Genomic DNA, 18,855 nt, shown 5'->3' on the forward strand with positions numbered 1-18,855 from the left:
CTCCCCCCACCTACAATCCCTGCCGGTACGAGACTCGAACCCGCAACCTTTGGGTTACGAGTCCGACTCTCTAACCATTAGGCCTGCCTGCCTGCCTGCCTGCCTGCCTGCCACAGAACAAAGAAACTCATACAGGTTTGGAACAACATGAGGCTGAGTAAATAATAACAGAAGTTTCATTTTTGTGTGACCTATTCGTTTAAGGCCCATTTACACCAGGGATCATACTTAAAGGGATAGTTCACCCAAAAATGAAAATTCTGTCATTAATTACTCACCCTCATGTTGTTCCAAACCTGTAAGACCTTCGTTCATCTTTGGAACACAAATTAAGATAAGCTCTGACCCTCCCATAGACAGAAAGGATCCTTACACGATCAAGGCTCAGAAACGTAGCAAGGAGATCGTTAAAATAAATGTGACATAGAACCACACAACAACTATAACGATAATGACACAGAGAAACAATATCAATGAAATCAATTTCCGAACAATTTTTCTAAAAGCTGAACAATAAAATCATTGACAGCCAAGCAGAATCCAGCCAACTTTAAAGAGCTTGAGCATTTAAAGCAGCAGGCGACAAAACTGGAGCACCCACTTATAATAAGCAGAATGTTATCGTCCATTGGTTTGGAAGTCAATATAGTTGTGGTTATAGTTAATGTTCCTGGTGTGAACTGGCCTTTAATTGTCATCGGCTAGCAAAATATCATAAAAGTTGTTTAGGAAAATATGACATCTTTGAAAGGGCCTCACACTAATACAGCTTCAAAGGTCTCTGTGTGCGTGCATTCATTTAAAATATTGAATAAAATGAGGGAGGGCTGGTGCTTCTTTAATTTAGTCATTCAGCACTTTGTCAGAATGCACAAATACAATTACATGTAATCACATTCAAATCCCTCTCTTCTTTCATCCCTTCCTCTCTCTCTTTCTCCTCTCATTCTGTCACTCTGTAGTCCCCAGCTGCTTGTCTCTCCATCATGGACTCGGCCACAAATTAACAGCCCGGCGTGTTCTGTTACGATGCCGCTGATATCATTACGCCCGCGTGCCTGTCAGAGAGATAGATGGAGGAGAGCGGGAACGAGAGAGAGAGAGTGCAAAGAAGGGTGTAGTGAGGGGGTGGAGGGTCAGAGGAGTGTGACAGGAATATAAAGAACTGGGTATCTATCGTGGCCTTTTTTCTTTTTTGATATCAGTTGCACTTTATTCAAAGTCTGGATGTTTCCTCGCCTCATACACTGACCCCCAAAAATAATCAGACATTTAAAGGTTTAGTTTACCCTAAAATAGAAATTCTATCATCATTTATGCACGTTCATGTTGTTCCAAACCTGTATGACTTTCTTTTTTGGAGGAACTCTAATGAAGAAACCAACAATCTGCATAATATCTTGTATAAAATGTAAAACTCTGACCTGTTTGGCACTTCAAAAAAAAAAAAAAAAAAAAAAAATTTACAATATTTTATACTGTACAATACAATATTAACAATATCTTGTACAATACAATATTTATACTGTTTTCAATTTTAATATATTTTAAAATGTAATGTTTTCCTGTAATGTATTACAATGTTGAAAGCCGTTTTCACTGTTTTGTTTTGTTTTGTTTTGTTTTGTTTTGTTTGTTTGTTTGTTTGTTTTGTTTTGTTTTGTTTTGTTGAAATCATGATACTTCATTCCAGGATTCCAGAATATACAATTAAAAAGAACAGCATTTATTTTAAATATATATCTTTTATAAAAACATTATAAATGTCTTTACTGTCACTTTTGATACATTTTATGCAGCGGTTCTCAAACATTTTTGATCACGCCTCCCTTTAAACCTTTAAAAAAATCTGGCACCCATTAAAATAATAAGCCATTACAATAATCAATATTGATATGAGTCATGTGCTTGTACATTATAATTTTATTTTAACTGAATACACATTAATGTGGGAGGAACAATGAAACATTGAACTTTAGCTGTTTACAGTGAAATTAATCTTATACTTTTTTTTTTCCAAAAATTAGTTTGATTAGTTTGAAAAGGCATAACTATTGTTATGCCTTTTATAATGCAGAAAGAACAAATACACAAGGGCTGTAAGATTTGTGCCCTGCAGGCTGTCGTGTTGCGTATCAGGCGTTTGCAGACCTGCGTTTGGAGTGAAGACAGATTCACCTGCATCAGTGGTAACACACTTGGAGGCTTTTATTAAAATGAAAAGTGAGAAAAGTGTCCATCGAAGCGTGAAGAGAGAAAATGGATGTGGGGTTCTCACAGTGCAGGGGGACGTGAATGTGATGAGATTTACATTCTATGACTCTAGTAGTCCACTTACAATCATTTCATCAAAAAAGTGCAGCTGGAAAAACCAAGTGACCAGTGATCTGTTTAATATAGATGTTTTGAAATGCTTCATCTAGCCTGTGTGCATTATGTTTTATGATTCATTTGTTTGGCCATTTCAAAAGCATGATTAATGTGAACATAATCAGATGTAGGACACAAAAGGTCTTATTTAGGGCACACTGCTCTGTATTTCATCATGAATGTATTAGTACAGACATAATCCCATTGGTGCAATATCTCTGGGTTTGGAGAAGTGGTGTAGGTTTTAGAAAGATTAATTTTGACCTGGTTTGGGTTCACTGTTATGATTCGTTGTGCTTCTGGTGTGTGTGTGTGTGTGTGTGTGTGTGTGTGTGTGTGTGTGTGTTATAAATGTTCAGACCCATGGCTGAATTTATATACTCTTATATACACTATCTTTCTGTACTTGAACCCTCTCTCATGGGTAATGTGGGATTGATTGATGTGTGACTGGGTTATTGTGAGCTGATGATATAACTGTATTACATAACACAATTCATACTGATCAACTTTCCCTCTGAAATCTTTGCATTTGTGTGTGTGTGTGTGTGTGTGTAAAAACTCATTCATATTTCTCTCATTGCTTTTCATTGTGTTAGTGCACAAACTACACGACTGACTATTGTCTAGGATGCAGTTTTATCTATAGATTTGTTTCAGTTTGTCTTGTGATTTTATGTGGGGATAAATAGCTTGAAAAAATGATTTTGGTTCATTTCCCTTCTATTTCATAGATATAGTGCCTCGTCCAAATCAGAATTATTATAACAATTAATAAAGAATTACTATTTTGAGTTGTTCGGTAAGGAAGCTTGTTTTTGCCACGGGATAAAAAATAAAATAAAAAAAATTGTCTCACAATTCAGACTTTATTATTGGAATTCTGAGAAAAAAAAAAGAATTGCAAGACAAAGTCCCAGTTGCAAGAAAAAAGTCAAAATTGTGAGATACATTAAAAAGTCACAATTACGACAATTTATTAGTCACTTTTTTTTTTTTTATCTTTTTTTTTTTAAGTGAGCTAAAAAGTTGAAATTATGAAATAATTGTTTTTTTCTGTGGCAGAAGCAGGACTCCATAGTTTGGCTTTTAATTTTAAAAAATGTTGCATAATATGAAGCTGTTTTTGCACTGATGTCAGACTTGTTCAGTTGTTTTGAGTAATCTTATATTTTGGGTGCATTCATCAAGTTCACAATAAAAAAGGAAATAATCAAATGAGATGATGTGCCTGACATCTGCAAAATATTTAATTCAAAAATAGACAATACTGAATGCTTATGTCATTTATTTATCCATCATTTATTTTATTTATCCACTATTTATAAGTACATGTGTGTGTTATTTGTTGTACTAAATGTAAATTTATCTATTAATTATTATTGTAAAGGAAATTACAATTTAAAATATAAATAAGTATATATATATATATATATACACTCTTAAAAATAAAGGTGCTTAAAAGGTTCTTCACAGCGATGCCATTTTTGGTTCCACAAAGAACCATTCAGTCAAAGGTTCTTTAAAGAACCATCTCTTTCTTACCTTTTTATAATCTGAAGAACCTTATTTCGCCACAAAGAACCTTTTGCGAAAAAGAAAGGTTCTTCAGATGTTAAAGGTATACTTTATGAAACCATTTAGACAAAAAGGTTCTTCTATGTCATCGTGAAGCACCTTTATTTTTAAGAGTGTACTGTGGTATATATTATTATATAGTACACTTCTTTTATTTTAAGTTTTATATATAAAATATTGGTCATATTGTGCTGTCTACTTGCCTTGTTGATTCAGAATAATGGTTTTTAAAATTAGGAGTGTTACCCTTGAGCTTTCCAAACTGGAATAGCTGCTCTAATGATGTTCTTGTCTGTGTGTTTCCAGATTTTTTCTTGGAGCTGTTGAACCGTTCTGAAGCATCGCTCCAAACCTCTTTCCAGACCGGGTTTGGACCTCTCTTCTCCCAAATCGCAAAGGTGTTTCAGGATCTGTACTCAGACCTTCGGCGCTACTACCGAGGGTCCAACGTCAATCTCGAGGAGGCGCTGAATGAATTCTGGGCCCGTCTGCTGGAAAGACTCTTTAAAGCTTTAAACCCTCAGTACATTATTGGAGAGGAGTATCTGGAGTGCGTAGCCAAGCAGTCAGAAACGCTGAAGCTGTTTGGAGACACGCCGAGAGAGCTCAAGACCAAAATCACACGCACGGTTATTGCTGCCAGAACGTTTGCGCAGGGTCTGGTGATCAGCGGCGAAGCGGTCAGGAAGGTTTCACAGGTATTCATATTCTCACGTTCTCATAACATTTCCATGATATTTTGTCATGATCCCGATGCACATGAAAAGCTTCAAGCTTTTTTTGGGCTTCACAACCTCTGGTCACTCTTTCTACTTTTACAGCACACTACTTGTACAGCATACAAGTTTGGAGTGGTATGAGGTTGTATAAATAGTCATAAAATGTGCGTTTTGCTCTGAACTATTCCTTTAAACATCAAATATGTTGTGATTTGCTGTGATTTCTTCACTTTACGCAGCATTTCATGGAGGACAGAAAAATGTCTTGACACTGAAAAAGTAGTTTTTTGCGCCTGGTTATACATTTCTGAATAATTTCCTTCTCAGTATTCATTGCATTCATAATACATACCTGTGGCAATGCACAAACCTTATACCTCCTACTAGAACCAAGAACACAAACAGACACACAAACACAGGTGCATGTTGAAGCGTTGCGGTAAACAGCGTAGGATCAATGCATCGGGAAAACAAGACACAATGAATATCCCTGAGGCTCCAGCAATCAATGTACATACACACCCACACACAAACACACACACACTGCAACAAAAGTATTGTGTCTATCCAATTAATGCTGACATTAGACAGAGATGCTCTCAGTGTAAATCACAGCTGCTGCCTTTATAGGTTCATCCTAACTAACTACACATTTAGTTTCTTGTAAAGACAATTCATAGTTGTTTGAAATCCTTGGAGACAAGATCCTGTTTCCTTACCCAGTAAAAGTACAGGTGTATCTCAATAAAGTAGAATGTCGTGGAAAAGTTCCTTTATTTCAGTAATTCAACTCAAATTGTGAAACGTAAATTCACTGAATTTATTTAATACACGAGTTTCACAATTTGAGTTGAATTACTGAAATAAATGAACTTTTCCACAACATTCTAATCTATTGAGATGCACCTGTATATTTTCTGACAGGGAAAACTTAAAAATGAAATGAAACCTAAAACAAACCACAGACATAGCACCACGACCCTGTTATATTGTGAGGAGACAATAATAGTAGTGATAGATCAAACCAGTCTGACCTCATTCAGTGAGAATTGGAGGTTACTTATCAATTTTGAGTAGCTACTTTGAAACGACAAGCTACTTACAATTTTAAAAAATAGTTCAACAATAGTTGTCGATTAATTAAACGTAGCTAACTATCTCAGATCTTTTCAAATATGTAATTAAGTATCAGATTAGTGTATGCCACACACACACACACATACACAAAAATCAAATTTTGATCTCAATTCAGATGTCCATTAAACAGCATTTAAATAGATTTATTAATACAATTCACTAATAAAACTACAAAAAATTGTTTTCTTCAAAATAAATATAAAATGTGCAGAATAATATATTTTTTATCAAAAGTTGATGTTGTCTAAATGTTTGATGTAATAATAAAAAGTAATAAAAACAACAACAATAATAATAATTTAAGGGAATAAATTATTTTTATTAGTAGTAGTAGTATAACATCAAACATTCATTCATGAACATTTGTAGCCCATGCTTTGTCAAACTGATGATGTTTTTTTAATTTTATAGTGATTTTTTTTTTGTATAATTGAATCATGATCTGAATAAGGTGATTCATTAAAATGAAAATCAGAATTCTCAGTGCTTATGTGAGAGAATACATATTTAGTGTTTGAAACAACAGCGATATATCGGATTCTTACAGCAAAAAAGTAGCTTCTTGCTAAATAAGAGTGAGCAAAAATTGCATTCTGGTAAGGTCTTCTCATTCTGTCCCTTGCAACTTCTATTAGAAAGAAATACTTCACCCAAAAATGAACATTATTCTGATCTGTCATTATTAAGTCACTATTGTTTTGTTCCAAACCTGAGGTAAGCCTTCCAAACCATGCTGAACCAAGCTGCTCGTTTCCATTCAAGGAAAACTGAGAGTGATCCACACAGTTCCACAAAGGCATAAATACATATTACATTATCACTGATAGAGAATAGATCTTTGATTTGTTTTTGTTGTTGTTGTTGTCCACTTTGGTTCATCTGTTGTTTACTTCTCATTCTTTTCCTCCACTTTTCTTCTCCCCTTCTCAGTTCTCTTCTCTCCTGAAATCTAAATGAGTAGTGAAGGGAACCTAACTCTGTGTCTGACCTCTTCAAAGTAAGTCAAGGTTGACAACACAGAGAAACTGCCAGCACTGCATATTGAAAAGGGCAATGTATGCGTGTGTGTGTATGAACTGAGGTGGGGGAAATGATTGATTTGCCAGTTCCGGTCTGTTTTGTCTGACCAAGAGATGTCTTTTAACCCCATCATGTAAGAGCGAAAGAATAATTCCAAAACCTGCCCACCATTCTAAGACAGCAGCACATATACAGTACGTTAAGTCAAGTCACCTTTATTTATATAGTGCTTTATGTCAAAGCAGCTTAACAGTGTTAAACAGGAAAATAATGTTTCAATGATGCAAGTTAATAAGTTGTTCCTTCATTCTGATTTGATTAAATCAGTACAATTAGTATTTGTGCAATGTGGCCACGTTTTGGAATGAGGCTGACATTGTTTCATTCTTTTATAACAGAAAGTTCATCTCTAGTAGTGCTGTTTTGCTCCTATATATTCCTCCACTTGCTTTCTGTTAAATAATCAGTCCTTAATTTCTATTCTGTTATGAGCTCATGAATAATTTAATCATGCATTATGTTCACCAATTCCTTTAATGGATTGCTCCGTTTTTAATGCAAGTTAAGCTCTACGTCGGTTACCACAGAAATTAATTTAGACTCATCGCTCTGTATTTTTTAAGCAATAATCGTGGTTTTAGTAACACCATTTCAATGAAAGTAAACCAGGCCAACCTTCCAGAGGCTTTAAAAACAGAAATATGAAGCACATTAATTATTCAGTAAAACCTTTATTAATTGAGCTAAGAAATAGCTTTTATTATTTATTGTAATTTTTAGTAATTTGTTATGTGCTTTTGTAATTTATATTAGTTTTTGTTTATTTATATTAGGTTTAATTTATTTTTATTTCAGTTAAAATTGAAGTTTAAGTTACAGTTTTTATTTTTATTTAGTTCCAGTTACTATAGAAGTCTATAGAAGTCCATGGGGACCAGCAATTGTTTGGTTAACAACATTCTTAAAAATATCTTCTTTTATGTTTAACATACACACTCATAAAGGTTTGTAACAACTTTAGGGTGAGTAAACTATAACAGTTTTCATTTTTGTTGGTCATGTATGTGATCTAAAAATGCCTGCCACAATGAGGCGACCCACTTCATGTCAAATAAAACAGGCTACGGACACTGATGTTAGTTTCTGGGAAACTCAATGTTATACCACCGAATGCTTAACTTGTAACTTGCTTGAGGTCATTCAGGAGATGAAAAAGGAAGAAAGAGTTTTAGAGGAAAGAAAGCAGAAGAACAAGTATTAGGGGAATATTAGCCTGAAATAAAAGAAGGAAATGAAAGAATAAAAGAGAAAAAGCACTTCCCTTCTTTCCTCTCAAGTTGTTCCTGCGTTTTCTTCATTTTTATTAAGGACGACGTGTGCTCCCTGTGACTTCAGAAGTAGGCCAGTCGCAGCACATATTTCTCCACGCACTGGGAGGAGCGCAGCCATATTTCTTTCTAATTACAATAGAGAAGATCGTCTGTAAAGAGAGCCCATCTAGACTGTGCCGTGACCCGACCACATACATATCCCTTATCAGACGTGCCATTTAAGGACAGAAGAACAAGCAGAGCCTTATAAATCAGACGACAGATGGGAAGACATTGGCAAGAACTTTAAGCATATGTTAATGAAGGAATAAATCAAACAAAAGTGGAAAGTCTTTAAAAAAAATTACAATGGTATTAACATAAAAATCCCTTGTAAATGTGTTTTTGATGGTAATACCATGGTATTCTTTGAAGTTCATTACAGTACAATACTGTGGTGGTATAATGGCAAAGTGATGGTATCAGATGTCAATACTATGGTAATTTGAAATATACTACAGTACTAAAATGAATGTATTACATGGTATTAGAAGAGTTCTTTATAGTTGTATTTTGCAAGAAAACCTTGTCCCTCCCATGGTACTTGTTTAAAAAAAAAAAAACAGTAGTACATGGTAGAAGTGGGTTATGAATGCCATCTCTTGTTGATGTGAAGCACTATAGCATTTGAATATGGTAATCAAACAGCAATAATTAGCAAATATTGTGTCTGATGAAGGGATTATGCAGCTGTAGTTGAATAAATAGTATGAGAATCCTCTGAAACACAGGGCTTTTGTTGGATAAGATGAGCCTTGGCTAAAAAGCTAACAATCTAGAGCAGACGAAAGCAGCGGACCTCACAGGACCAGGCCTTCTGCTTTTGAACACAGATCCATCACAGCTGGGAATGTGGAAACAAGGCATCATGACGCAATTGTTTTGGCTTTTAGGGTCCATTGAATGCAGAAAGTAATGAGAGAGTGGTTCAGACAATGTCAGTTGTGATGCATGTGTTAACATTGCTAATTTCAACGCAAAAAAAAAACATCTAAAAATCATTATGGTGATAAATTATACCAATAAACAAGATACATTTGATTTGAGGAACTGTTATATATTAAAGGGGTCATATGACGTTGCTAAAAAGAACGTTATGTTGTGTATTTGGTTTAATGCAAGGTTTATGCAGTTTAAGGTTAAAAAAAACACATTATTTTCCACATAATGTACATTATTGTTGCTCCTCTATGCCCCGCCTTTCTGAAACGCGTCGATTTTTACAAAGCTCATCGGTCTGAAAAGCGAGGTGTACGCTGATTGGCCAGTTATCCTGTCCTTGCAAAGTTGGAACTGCCCCACTTTATAGAACAGCCTTTGAGCACAGACGCATTGTATGCTACTCTGCAGGTTCAGGAAACAGTCTTCCATAAAATGCATCACACAGCGTCACACATGGCGGACTAGAGTGAGGAACGGCCGGCGACCTTGAGAACGGCACGGCCGGCAGGTTCGACGAAGGAGAGGTCGGCGGGCTTGCGGCAACCACATGTGACGACCCCAGGCTGGACTCCGCTTCGTCCACGGTGAAAGCCGATCCGGCAATCCACAGCGTGAAGTTGATGTATTTCCTCAGCGACCAGCACGGATCAGCTCCAGGCATGACGAAGCGGATATCGTCCTCTTTTGGAAGGCCAAACAAAGCAGTTTCACAACGAAACACACAGCGTCTCCACAACATGGCGCCGGTGGCAACAACAATACTACAGCGAAAATACAAGTTACGCCTTCTTTCTTTGCGTGAACATTTGGGCGGCATTATGCAAGTCTTCCCACACAGTGACGTAGACATGTGGGGGCGTGTTTAAACGAGCCGTTTTAGGAGGGCGTGGACAAGTCTTAACTTTTATAAAGAATATCTCTTTGGATTTGAGACTTTAGTCTTTGCAACTTTACAGATCTTCTTTATGCACCAAGAGCTTGTAACACTCCAAAGAGAAAGGAACAATTTAAATCGCATCATATGACCCCTTTAAGACTTATAGTTTCAGAGAATACCATTCACAAGTTTGGGATCAGTAAGTAATTTATTTATTTTAGCAAGGGACCAATAAAGTCATTAAAAGTGACAGTACAGAGATTTATAATGTTACAAAAGATTTCTATTTCAAATAAATGCTGTTCTTCCAAACAAATATTAAGCAGAAAAACTGTTCACAATGTTACTGTTTTAACTGTCATTTTTTTATTTTTTTTATTTTTATGACATTCTTGTATTTAGTACAGAATCATAAATGCTTATTTTTGTTACATTTTTTATACATTTCCTTATATTTATTTCCTTGTTTAAATGGGGAGAAAAAAAGAAAAAAGAAACATCCAGATTTTCATTGTGATCTCAGACTTTCGGTTCTCACAAAATATATTCTCTGAAAATAAGTAGTATTATTATCTTACACAATTTTGCTGTTCAACTAAGTTTAGCTTGTTTTCGGGATGTTTTGATATTTTTAGAAAGCAAGAATATTATTTGTTATTTATTTATTTATGTCAATGTAATTATCACTGCAGTCTGAAAAACCTCCAGACTAAGTTACTCTTTTTTTATTTTTAATTTGAGATTCTCTAAATCTGTACTTCTGCTTCATGTGGGTTTTACTAATTTCCCCAAAGCAGATTATAATTATGGATTGTTCACACAAAGCGTAATGAGAGCAATAAGCTCTGGCGATATTTTTAACCATAGTCTGAGCTCTCAAGAGAACAAGTTATCTTCTCTGAAATTGTCACCCAGTGTTGTGAAATAGTTCAGCACTCTAACTTCAAATGATTTGATTGTGCATCTACAGAGATATTGCTACTGACTCAAAATTTTGTGAAACAGACAAGGTGGTGTGAAACCCCATTCACAAACCATTTTACTTTTGTAATGTGGCATATGTCAGCATAGTAGAATGATTTCTGAGTAATGATGCTGAAAATTCAGCTTTGCCATCACAGGAATAAATTAAAATATATTAAAAGAGAAAACCGTTATTTTAAATAATAATAATATTTCAAAATATTACTGTTTGTACTGTATTTTGCAGCCTTGGTGAGCACAAGAGCCAAGCAACTCAAGGAAGACAACTTGGTATCTCATAAGAAACAGTTGTTAACAACATTTGCCACCCACTCAGCTTGACTTAAAGGTTTCTCCATGCAAACAACATACTTCCTAAACCACTTTAGATAAACAGAGTCGACAGTAGCCTATTTAAGCTTAATTAAGTCTAATTTAGTCTGGCCTTCTCTGAGCTACTTTTGGTTAGGGAGGTTTGGTTCAAGAATGTTTCATTTCTATCCAAGAAAAATCTCCCAAAAGTGTTTTCAGTTAATTTTGCACTTGTATCCTGTTCTGTTACTCCAGAGTTCTTGATCAGATTTGCTGTGGTCTGTTTGGTATGTTTTCCTGACACATATCCCAGCAGTTTCTTCTAATCATCAGGAATCAGGGATACGTGTGTAATCTGCTCCCCGGGGTCTCTGATTTGGGACTGAAATTAATAACGTGAGGCGATAAGATGGCAACAGATAAAAGGATTACATTAGACACCGTTGCTGACATTAACCTCTAGCTATCATAGCTTTAGCTAAACCGCTAATTCTATTAAGCCCTTTGTTTTGGGATTTCGGTGCCAAATAGATTCTGGCATATGTGCAATAGAGTCCTCATTAGGATGCAAAGGCTGTATGGCAAATAAGATACAGGCCTAGAGATGCTGTGAGTGCTTGGTTTTGATAAACAGAGATATTTAACTGCACATAAAGGATGAGTTCATCTCACACTGTTTTTTCTTTTCCTTCCCTCCATCTGTCGTTTCTTTTTTAAATCACTGCAATAGAAAACTCAGTCTTTCTGCAAGTTTCAGATCTTAAACCTACAATGTTTAGAATCTCTAGGCACAAGTCCCTACTAGTGTTCAGAATCTCTGACTCATTCCTGCCAATTTGGTTCCTTCAAACGGTTCCACAAACAACTCGGTTATTCTCATGTGTTCCAGTTCAGTCAAATTGAAATTAATGTCACATAAGGTCACATGTTGCCTACAGCACTTTACTTGCACATTAAATAAACATATTAAATATGGGACTCGGCTCAAGCACTTACTGTAGATCTCCCCTTGAAGTAAAGCAAAAATAAAATAGATTTTTTTGCTAGCATTTAGTAATAATATAGCTGTTAACAAATAAAGGAGGAGGGATGCTGAAAGAAATATCACCAAAGTATGCTTACATATTCTTGAAACCTGATATATGAAACATGACAATGAAATATGAAACATGAAATTTGATATGTGAAACATATATAATATGAAACATGAAACATGGCAGGATTAAGCGAACAAGCTCCTCCCAAATTTACATCTGGATCTTCATTATTTTGACACATTGACAGTTTTAGGTTAAATTGACAAATATTGAATAAATATGCCTATTATAGCACCTTTAGAGTTACATAACCCATACAGACAGTGATGCTGCTGCTGCAAAAAAATATAATATTTGTGCCTTAAGCATATAGTTCATTAGTCATAAGCAACTCTCCCTTGTCTTACATAAGCTATGATTTTGCTTAGTAATAAAGATCTGTCATATTCTCATATTCAGACTGAAAATGTAATATTTATTAATATTTATATGAATAATATTTACTTAGAAAAATTTGGTAAGTGTTCAATGTTCATACCATGTTCAGTATGAAATGCCCAGACCAATTCATTGAGTGAATGGTGAATTTGTAGATTGGTTCAATCAACTGATTCATAAATATTGATATCTTGAGACGTTCCAGAACTGAAGTCCAAGAGGCTCCAAAACGTGGCTCCGGTGTCAGAACTGAGCCGTACACTGGGCAGCAAACTCTCTCTATCCTGCTCTGATCTGATGAATCACAGATGCTCAGAGGTTTTGATGTGCTATATAATCCTCCCTCAACTTATTCTATCTCTCCGCTTGCCTCTCTCACACTCTCTCTCTCTCTTCTTCTCTCTTCACTTTCCCTCCTCCCCGGAGCTTCCTGTGCATCTTCACACATCCTTCTCACATTCACTCCATTTGTCTATTCTCTGTATCTCTCTCTCATCTTATTCTCTGTTCTTCTTCTCTTCTCTCCTCATTAAAGAGCGAGTGCTTGAGTCATACTTCGGGTAACAAGCACTGCCAGGTATCCCTGAAGGGTGGTGTGTGTGTTTGTGTGTGTGTGTGTGTAGGAGTCTGATGCAAGTCTTTTTACCTCAGTCCAGTCCAGTTATTTATGTCTCAGCATGTGACAAAATTTCTTTCTCCCTTGATGCAGCTTATTTTCACTTTAAAGTGAAGTATATGTGCAAATTAATATCTAGAGTGACATGAATCTGCTAGCCAAGAAAGAAGAAAGAAAGAGTTCTATATTGCTTTTATAACAGTTCAATAAACAAGAAGATAACACTCAGTAACTGACACAATATTACCATTTACATTCCGCCAATAAACCCGCAACAGAATTAACTTTTTTTTCTCCTAGCAACATGAACACATTGTAGCATTCAGTTCCTGAATGAATCCATGTTTTTTAACAAATCATGTGAGTGAATGATTCAATGACTTACTTAACTTGCCCCTATTATGCCTTTTCGAATATTACCTTTCATGCAGCATGTCATGTAGCTGTATGTGAACATAAACTATCTGCAAAGTTGTGACAGTGCACGATAAATAAAGTTATTGTCCATCAAAAAAAGAGTCGGCTCACAATCGCCTAAACGAGTCGTCAGGAATTCGAATCTTATTCTGTTACAGCTCTATGTCACGAAGTAACACATTTGTATAATGTCTGCCCACGTTCTACGTCGCCAAATTGCCCGCTCACAAACAGTAAAATTTCCATGTGGTTAACATCATGTCGAGAAGAAGCTGTATCCTACGCTGTGAGAGTAAATTTGTTTTATCACATTTTATAATTACCACAAACTTGTTAACACTTGACACTTACCACTAAGAAACGTCCTGCTCCAGTCGTGCTTGCGAATCAGTCTCTTGTCGATCAGCCAGTTCAACCGTTTCATCATCAAACCCTGGCTCGAATTGGTAAGGTACAATCGATACCATCTTTTCTATGTATTGTCAAGTCTGCAGGGCTGTCATTCTGTCATGGCAATGGGCGTTTCGTTTCCGACACGCGCTGTACGCGGTAGACCAATCCAGAGCCAATCTCTCTATGGATCTGGACCAATCACAAAGGACTGCGCCATCTGACCAATCACATCAGTGAGGGCTCATGGAAAGGAGGGGTTTAGAGAGACTGATTCTTTGAACTGCTTCGCACGAGTTGTTTACGAATCATTTAGAAATGAGGTAAAATGAAATCTATTTTTTGAGAAAACTAACGTGTTTTTTGACCTTGTTTGGGTCATGAATCCCAATGAATTTCTGTTTCTGAATGAATCAGTGTGTTTGACCTAATCGTTTGAATGAATGATTCAATGATTCTCTTATAAAGATAGTCAGTGTTTTTTTCTGAATGAATCAGTGTGTTTGAACAAATCATTTTAGTGAATTATTTAATTACTCACTTATAAAGATAGTGGTTTGTTTCTGAATTAATCAGTGTTTGAACAAATCGTTTGAGTGAATGATTCAATGATTCACTTATAAAGATAGTGATTTGTTTATGAATGAATCAGTATTTTGTGAACAAAATGTTTAAGTGAATGAGTCATTTACTCACTTTTAAAGTCAGTGGTGTTTTGTTCTGCAATAAATCTGTGTTCTTGAGCGAATTGGTTGAATAAATGATTCAGCAACTCACTCATAAAGACAGTCAATGATTTCTTTCTGAATAAAGCAGTATGTTTGAACAAATCGTTTGAGTGAATGATTAAATTATTCGCTTATAAAGTCTGGTGTTTTGTTCTGCAATGAATCTGTGTTTTTGAATGAATCATTTGAGTGAATGATTCAATGACTTTCTCATAAAGAGTTGTTTCTTTTCTGAGGGTTGGAACGAATCGGTTGAGTGATTCAGTGACCTAAAGACAGTCATTTGTCACCTCCTACTGACATAATGATGTAGCCTGCAGACTATTGTTATTGTAATAAGAAATTAACTTAACCTCTAAATGTCATCTGCGCAAACATTTTTTTTAACAATCATGTCCTACATTGGAAATTAGATCTTTGTTCTTACATTTTTTCTGGAGGCATCAGTTTTACAGCTTTCCCACAGTATCATGAGAAAAATTTTACCAATGTATGCTAATTCATCCTCGTCCAGAAATCAAACTTTTTTAGTTTTCGTCCAGGTTTAATAATGGACAGTGGAGTTTTCTTTTATCTAGCTGAATGCATATGACAGAACTGCAGCTCAACATTAACTGCACTGATGTAATCTGGGGTTACTTGTCTGATTCGATTTGAATTTAAAAGTACAATTTACAATGAAATGCAAATTTATTCACACCACTCCTTTATGTGCCAAAAGGACCCACCACTAAAAGTCGAGAAAGATTCCTTCTTGATGCCTTCTGAACGACTCCCACTCGATAACAAAGGAATGCATGTGATTGCAAATGTTTCATCATCTGATTAAATTAAAAGTTTGGATTGAAGAATGTTAAGAACCGGTTACTTCACACAAGTCATTGAAATATACAGTTCTGCTGACATTCATCTTTGTGAAACTGTGTCAAAGTTGCTTGTCGCAGCTGTGACTGAATGTTTCATACAGCCTAATGCAGTTAGGACAGAAAGAAATCCGGTACATTTACAGAAATCCAATGTCACGCTGACTGCATTTTTATTTACACCTAAACAAAAATTGGTTTTGCTTCCAATATCCGTGAAATTTGATTAATTTAAACATACAAGCAAATGTCAAATTTTTATATCCTATCCTAAGTTATTGCATTACTTTTCTCTAAGGGGCCCTAAATGAATCCCATGTTTTGATATCAGAGCGGTGGAGGCTTCTGATAAAAAGGGAATATTGTGAAAGACATCTCCGACCTCATGGGGGTTACTCTGTGTAGAGAAGCATCATGGGTATTATGCAATAATCATACCACAATGTACCATCCCACCTCCTTAGACCTCATGAGAAACTGTAGGAACTGACAAAGACTTATTTGCAGGATATAATTATCACATTTTTATTACGTGTGACACAAAACAATTCACAGAGCATTTTCTTTGGTTACATGAGTCGGCACAAATATGCTTCAGCTGTTCTCTAAATTCTTTGTTTCTGTCTTGCAGGTGTCTCTGAGCACTGAATGTGTGCACGCCGTCATGAAGATGACATACTGTCCTCACTGTAGCGGCGTGGCTTTTGCCAAGCCCTGCTCAAACTACTGTAAGAATGTCATGAAGGGCTGCCTCGCCAATCAAGCGGATCTGGACTCGGAGTGGAGGAACTTGGCAGGTAGGCGGGGCCAAAATGGACCCTTTATAGTTGGGTTCCAGAAGTAAAAATGCCATTCTTTTTCTACAATCAGAAATTGATTTTTAGCATTTGATAACATATAAACCTTTAAAAACAGACCTGTTGTGAGCTATGAGGTTGTTAAATATGCATTAGTTGAAGCAATAAACTTAATATGTATAATCAACAAATTTAAATGAGTAATTTTGTATTTTATTCAGCAATTCATGGGACTGTAGTTCTTTCCCTCATTAAATCTGTTAAGTATACAGTCTTGTACCTTTGTCTGATTTTCAAATACTTCTATGCTTCAAATCAAATTTATAATGTTGCGATTCATCTCATATCTGGTTGGTTTGGTTCATGACTTAAAATGCTTTAACCAAGACCTTTAAAAAATCTCCATGGGAAAAATGAATGGAAAAAATGCTTCCGGAATCAACGCAATGGCAGTTTTGTACTCTATTAGAATGAAACGGACATTACAGCTTGTCACACATTAGATGAAAGTCAACATGATATAAAGACTTTGTGTTTGTGTGTAGATGCTATGCTGGAGGTAGTTGACAAACTGAGCCGGCCTTACAGTGTGGATTCGGTGGTTCTGTCTCTGCCAAAACGCATTGCTGAAGCTATTCTCTACATGCAAGACAACCTCAACACGTTCAACAATAAGGTCAGTGCTGCACTTTAAACCTGTCTGAAAAGCCTTAAAGGGATATTTCACCCAATGTTGTTCCAAAACCCCAAGACCTTCGTTCATCTTCGAAACACAAATTGAGATGTTTTTGATGAAATCCAAGAGTTTTCTGACCCTGCAGATAAGAAATGTATTCAAAATTGTTGAATAAAGTCGTTATTTTTATTTTCTTTGCACACAAAAAGTTTTCTCGTTGCTTCATAAAATTACGGTTGACCCACTGATGTCACATGTCCTAACTACCTTTTTGGGCCTTGAACGTGTCAGTTACATTGCTGTCTATGTAGGGTCAGAAAGCTCTTGGATTTCTTCAAAAATATCTTAATTTGTTTTCCGAAGACGAACGGGTTTGGAACGAAATGAGGGTGAGTAATTAATGACAGAATTTTCATTTTTGGGTGAACTATCCCTTTAATATTTAATATATCATTAATTTAAAAGCATATCAGGTGTTCTCAATAATTAATATCATCTTAAATCCTTTATCAGTAAATGAATCTTAAACTCCTGCTTATGTAAATCTTGAGCTAGAATTAACCAGAACCCTTTCTTGTTCTTCAGGTGTTTCAGGCATGTGGTTCTCCTACTCAGAGCTCCAAAACTGAAGACCAGATCAAGCGAGGTAGAAACACAGCAGAAGAAGTGAGCGGCACCCCAGGAGCCCAACTGGAGAAAGTGGTGAGTGTGTTTGAATGGTGTACAGTAGTAGTTTTTGCTTTAGGACCCTGCTTTACATCAGGCATCAAGTGGCAACCCAGAACAGTAACAAAAAAGTTGATTATACAAAATGTACACAAAATGCACTTTGAACTCTGGTGTTTATTAACCCAGTAAAGCATACTGTACATATGAAATAATAGTAAAAAAAAAAAAGTTTTGATGAGTATATTTACAGTGTATACATATTTGATACAGCAGGCTTTTATGGCTAGTATGATATAGGAAAAAATGAAGCTCATACTTGAGGAGAAAAAAAAATTATTCAACAGCTCAAACTGAGCAAAAATATGCAATTTGGTGCAGTCAATATTTATATGGCTGAAAAGCTTGCAATGCAAATTAATGAGATTGCCTTTTACTTGCTAAAAAGTATAAATTATCAGTCAGACGACAGAAGGCATGTAGCAGATTGTGCACAAAAGGTTTTTCAGCAAAGTTTTGATCATGTTGATAATTTAGAGGCCTTCAAAATTTGCAAATCAGTAGGCTTTATAGGGTTAATATTACTGTGAACTGAACAGGCTCAATAATATGCGAAATGATTAATGTCAACATATGCTGAGTAGGAACATTTAGTAAATGCATAAACAACAGCTGAAGTGTTATTTATTTTATTATTTGTAATTATACATATTTTTTCGTTGCTGTCTATGACCCTGTTTATGAGATCACATTTTCCATCCCATTTTCTTTCTCTCAGTTATCCGATGTGTCCAGAATGTTGAGAGATATCATGCAGTACTGGGTCCATTTGCCCAGAAAACTGTGTGTGGATCGCGAGTCTGGACCGAGTGAAGCAGACAGATGTTGGAACGGAATGAGTGTGGATAGGTAAATGCACATAAACAGTTCAATCAACCT

The 18,855-nt window shown here is 35.8% G+C and overlaps 1 protein-coding gene across 2 annotated transcripts in view; it reads left to right on the top strand.

The window, feature by feature from the left end:
• gpc1b (glypican 1b) overlaps positions 1 to 18,855 on the top strand; it is an 84,939-nt gene that overhangs the window by 61,578 nt on the left and 4,506 nt on the right. For both annotated transcript variants that reach the window (XM_016449337.1, XM_016449345.1), the window contains 5 exons: positions 4,255 to 4,646; positions 16,409 to 16,574; positions 17,120 to 17,250; positions 17,836 to 17,952; positions 18,695 to 18,825. In XM_016449337.1, the coding sequence (XP_016304823.1) occupies positions 4,255 to 4,646; positions 16,409 to 16,574; positions 17,120 to 17,250; positions 17,836 to 17,952; positions 18,695 to 18,825 (937 nt within the window). The remainder of the gene's footprint in view (positions 1 to 4,254; positions 4,647 to 16,408; positions 16,575 to 17,119; positions 17,251 to 17,835; positions 17,953 to 18,694; positions 18,826 to 18,855) is intronic.

Source organism: Sinocyclocheilus anshuiensis, unplaced genomic scaffold, assembly GCF_001515605.1.
Source record: "Sinocyclocheilus anshuiensis isolate Anshui unplaced genomic scaffold, SAMN03320099.WGS_v1.1 scaffold850, whole genome shotgun sequence".
In the NCBI taxonomy this organism is placed as follows: domain Eukaryota; kingdom Metazoa; phylum Chordata; class Actinopteri; order Cypriniformes; family Cyprinidae; genus Sinocyclocheilus; species Sinocyclocheilus anshuiensis.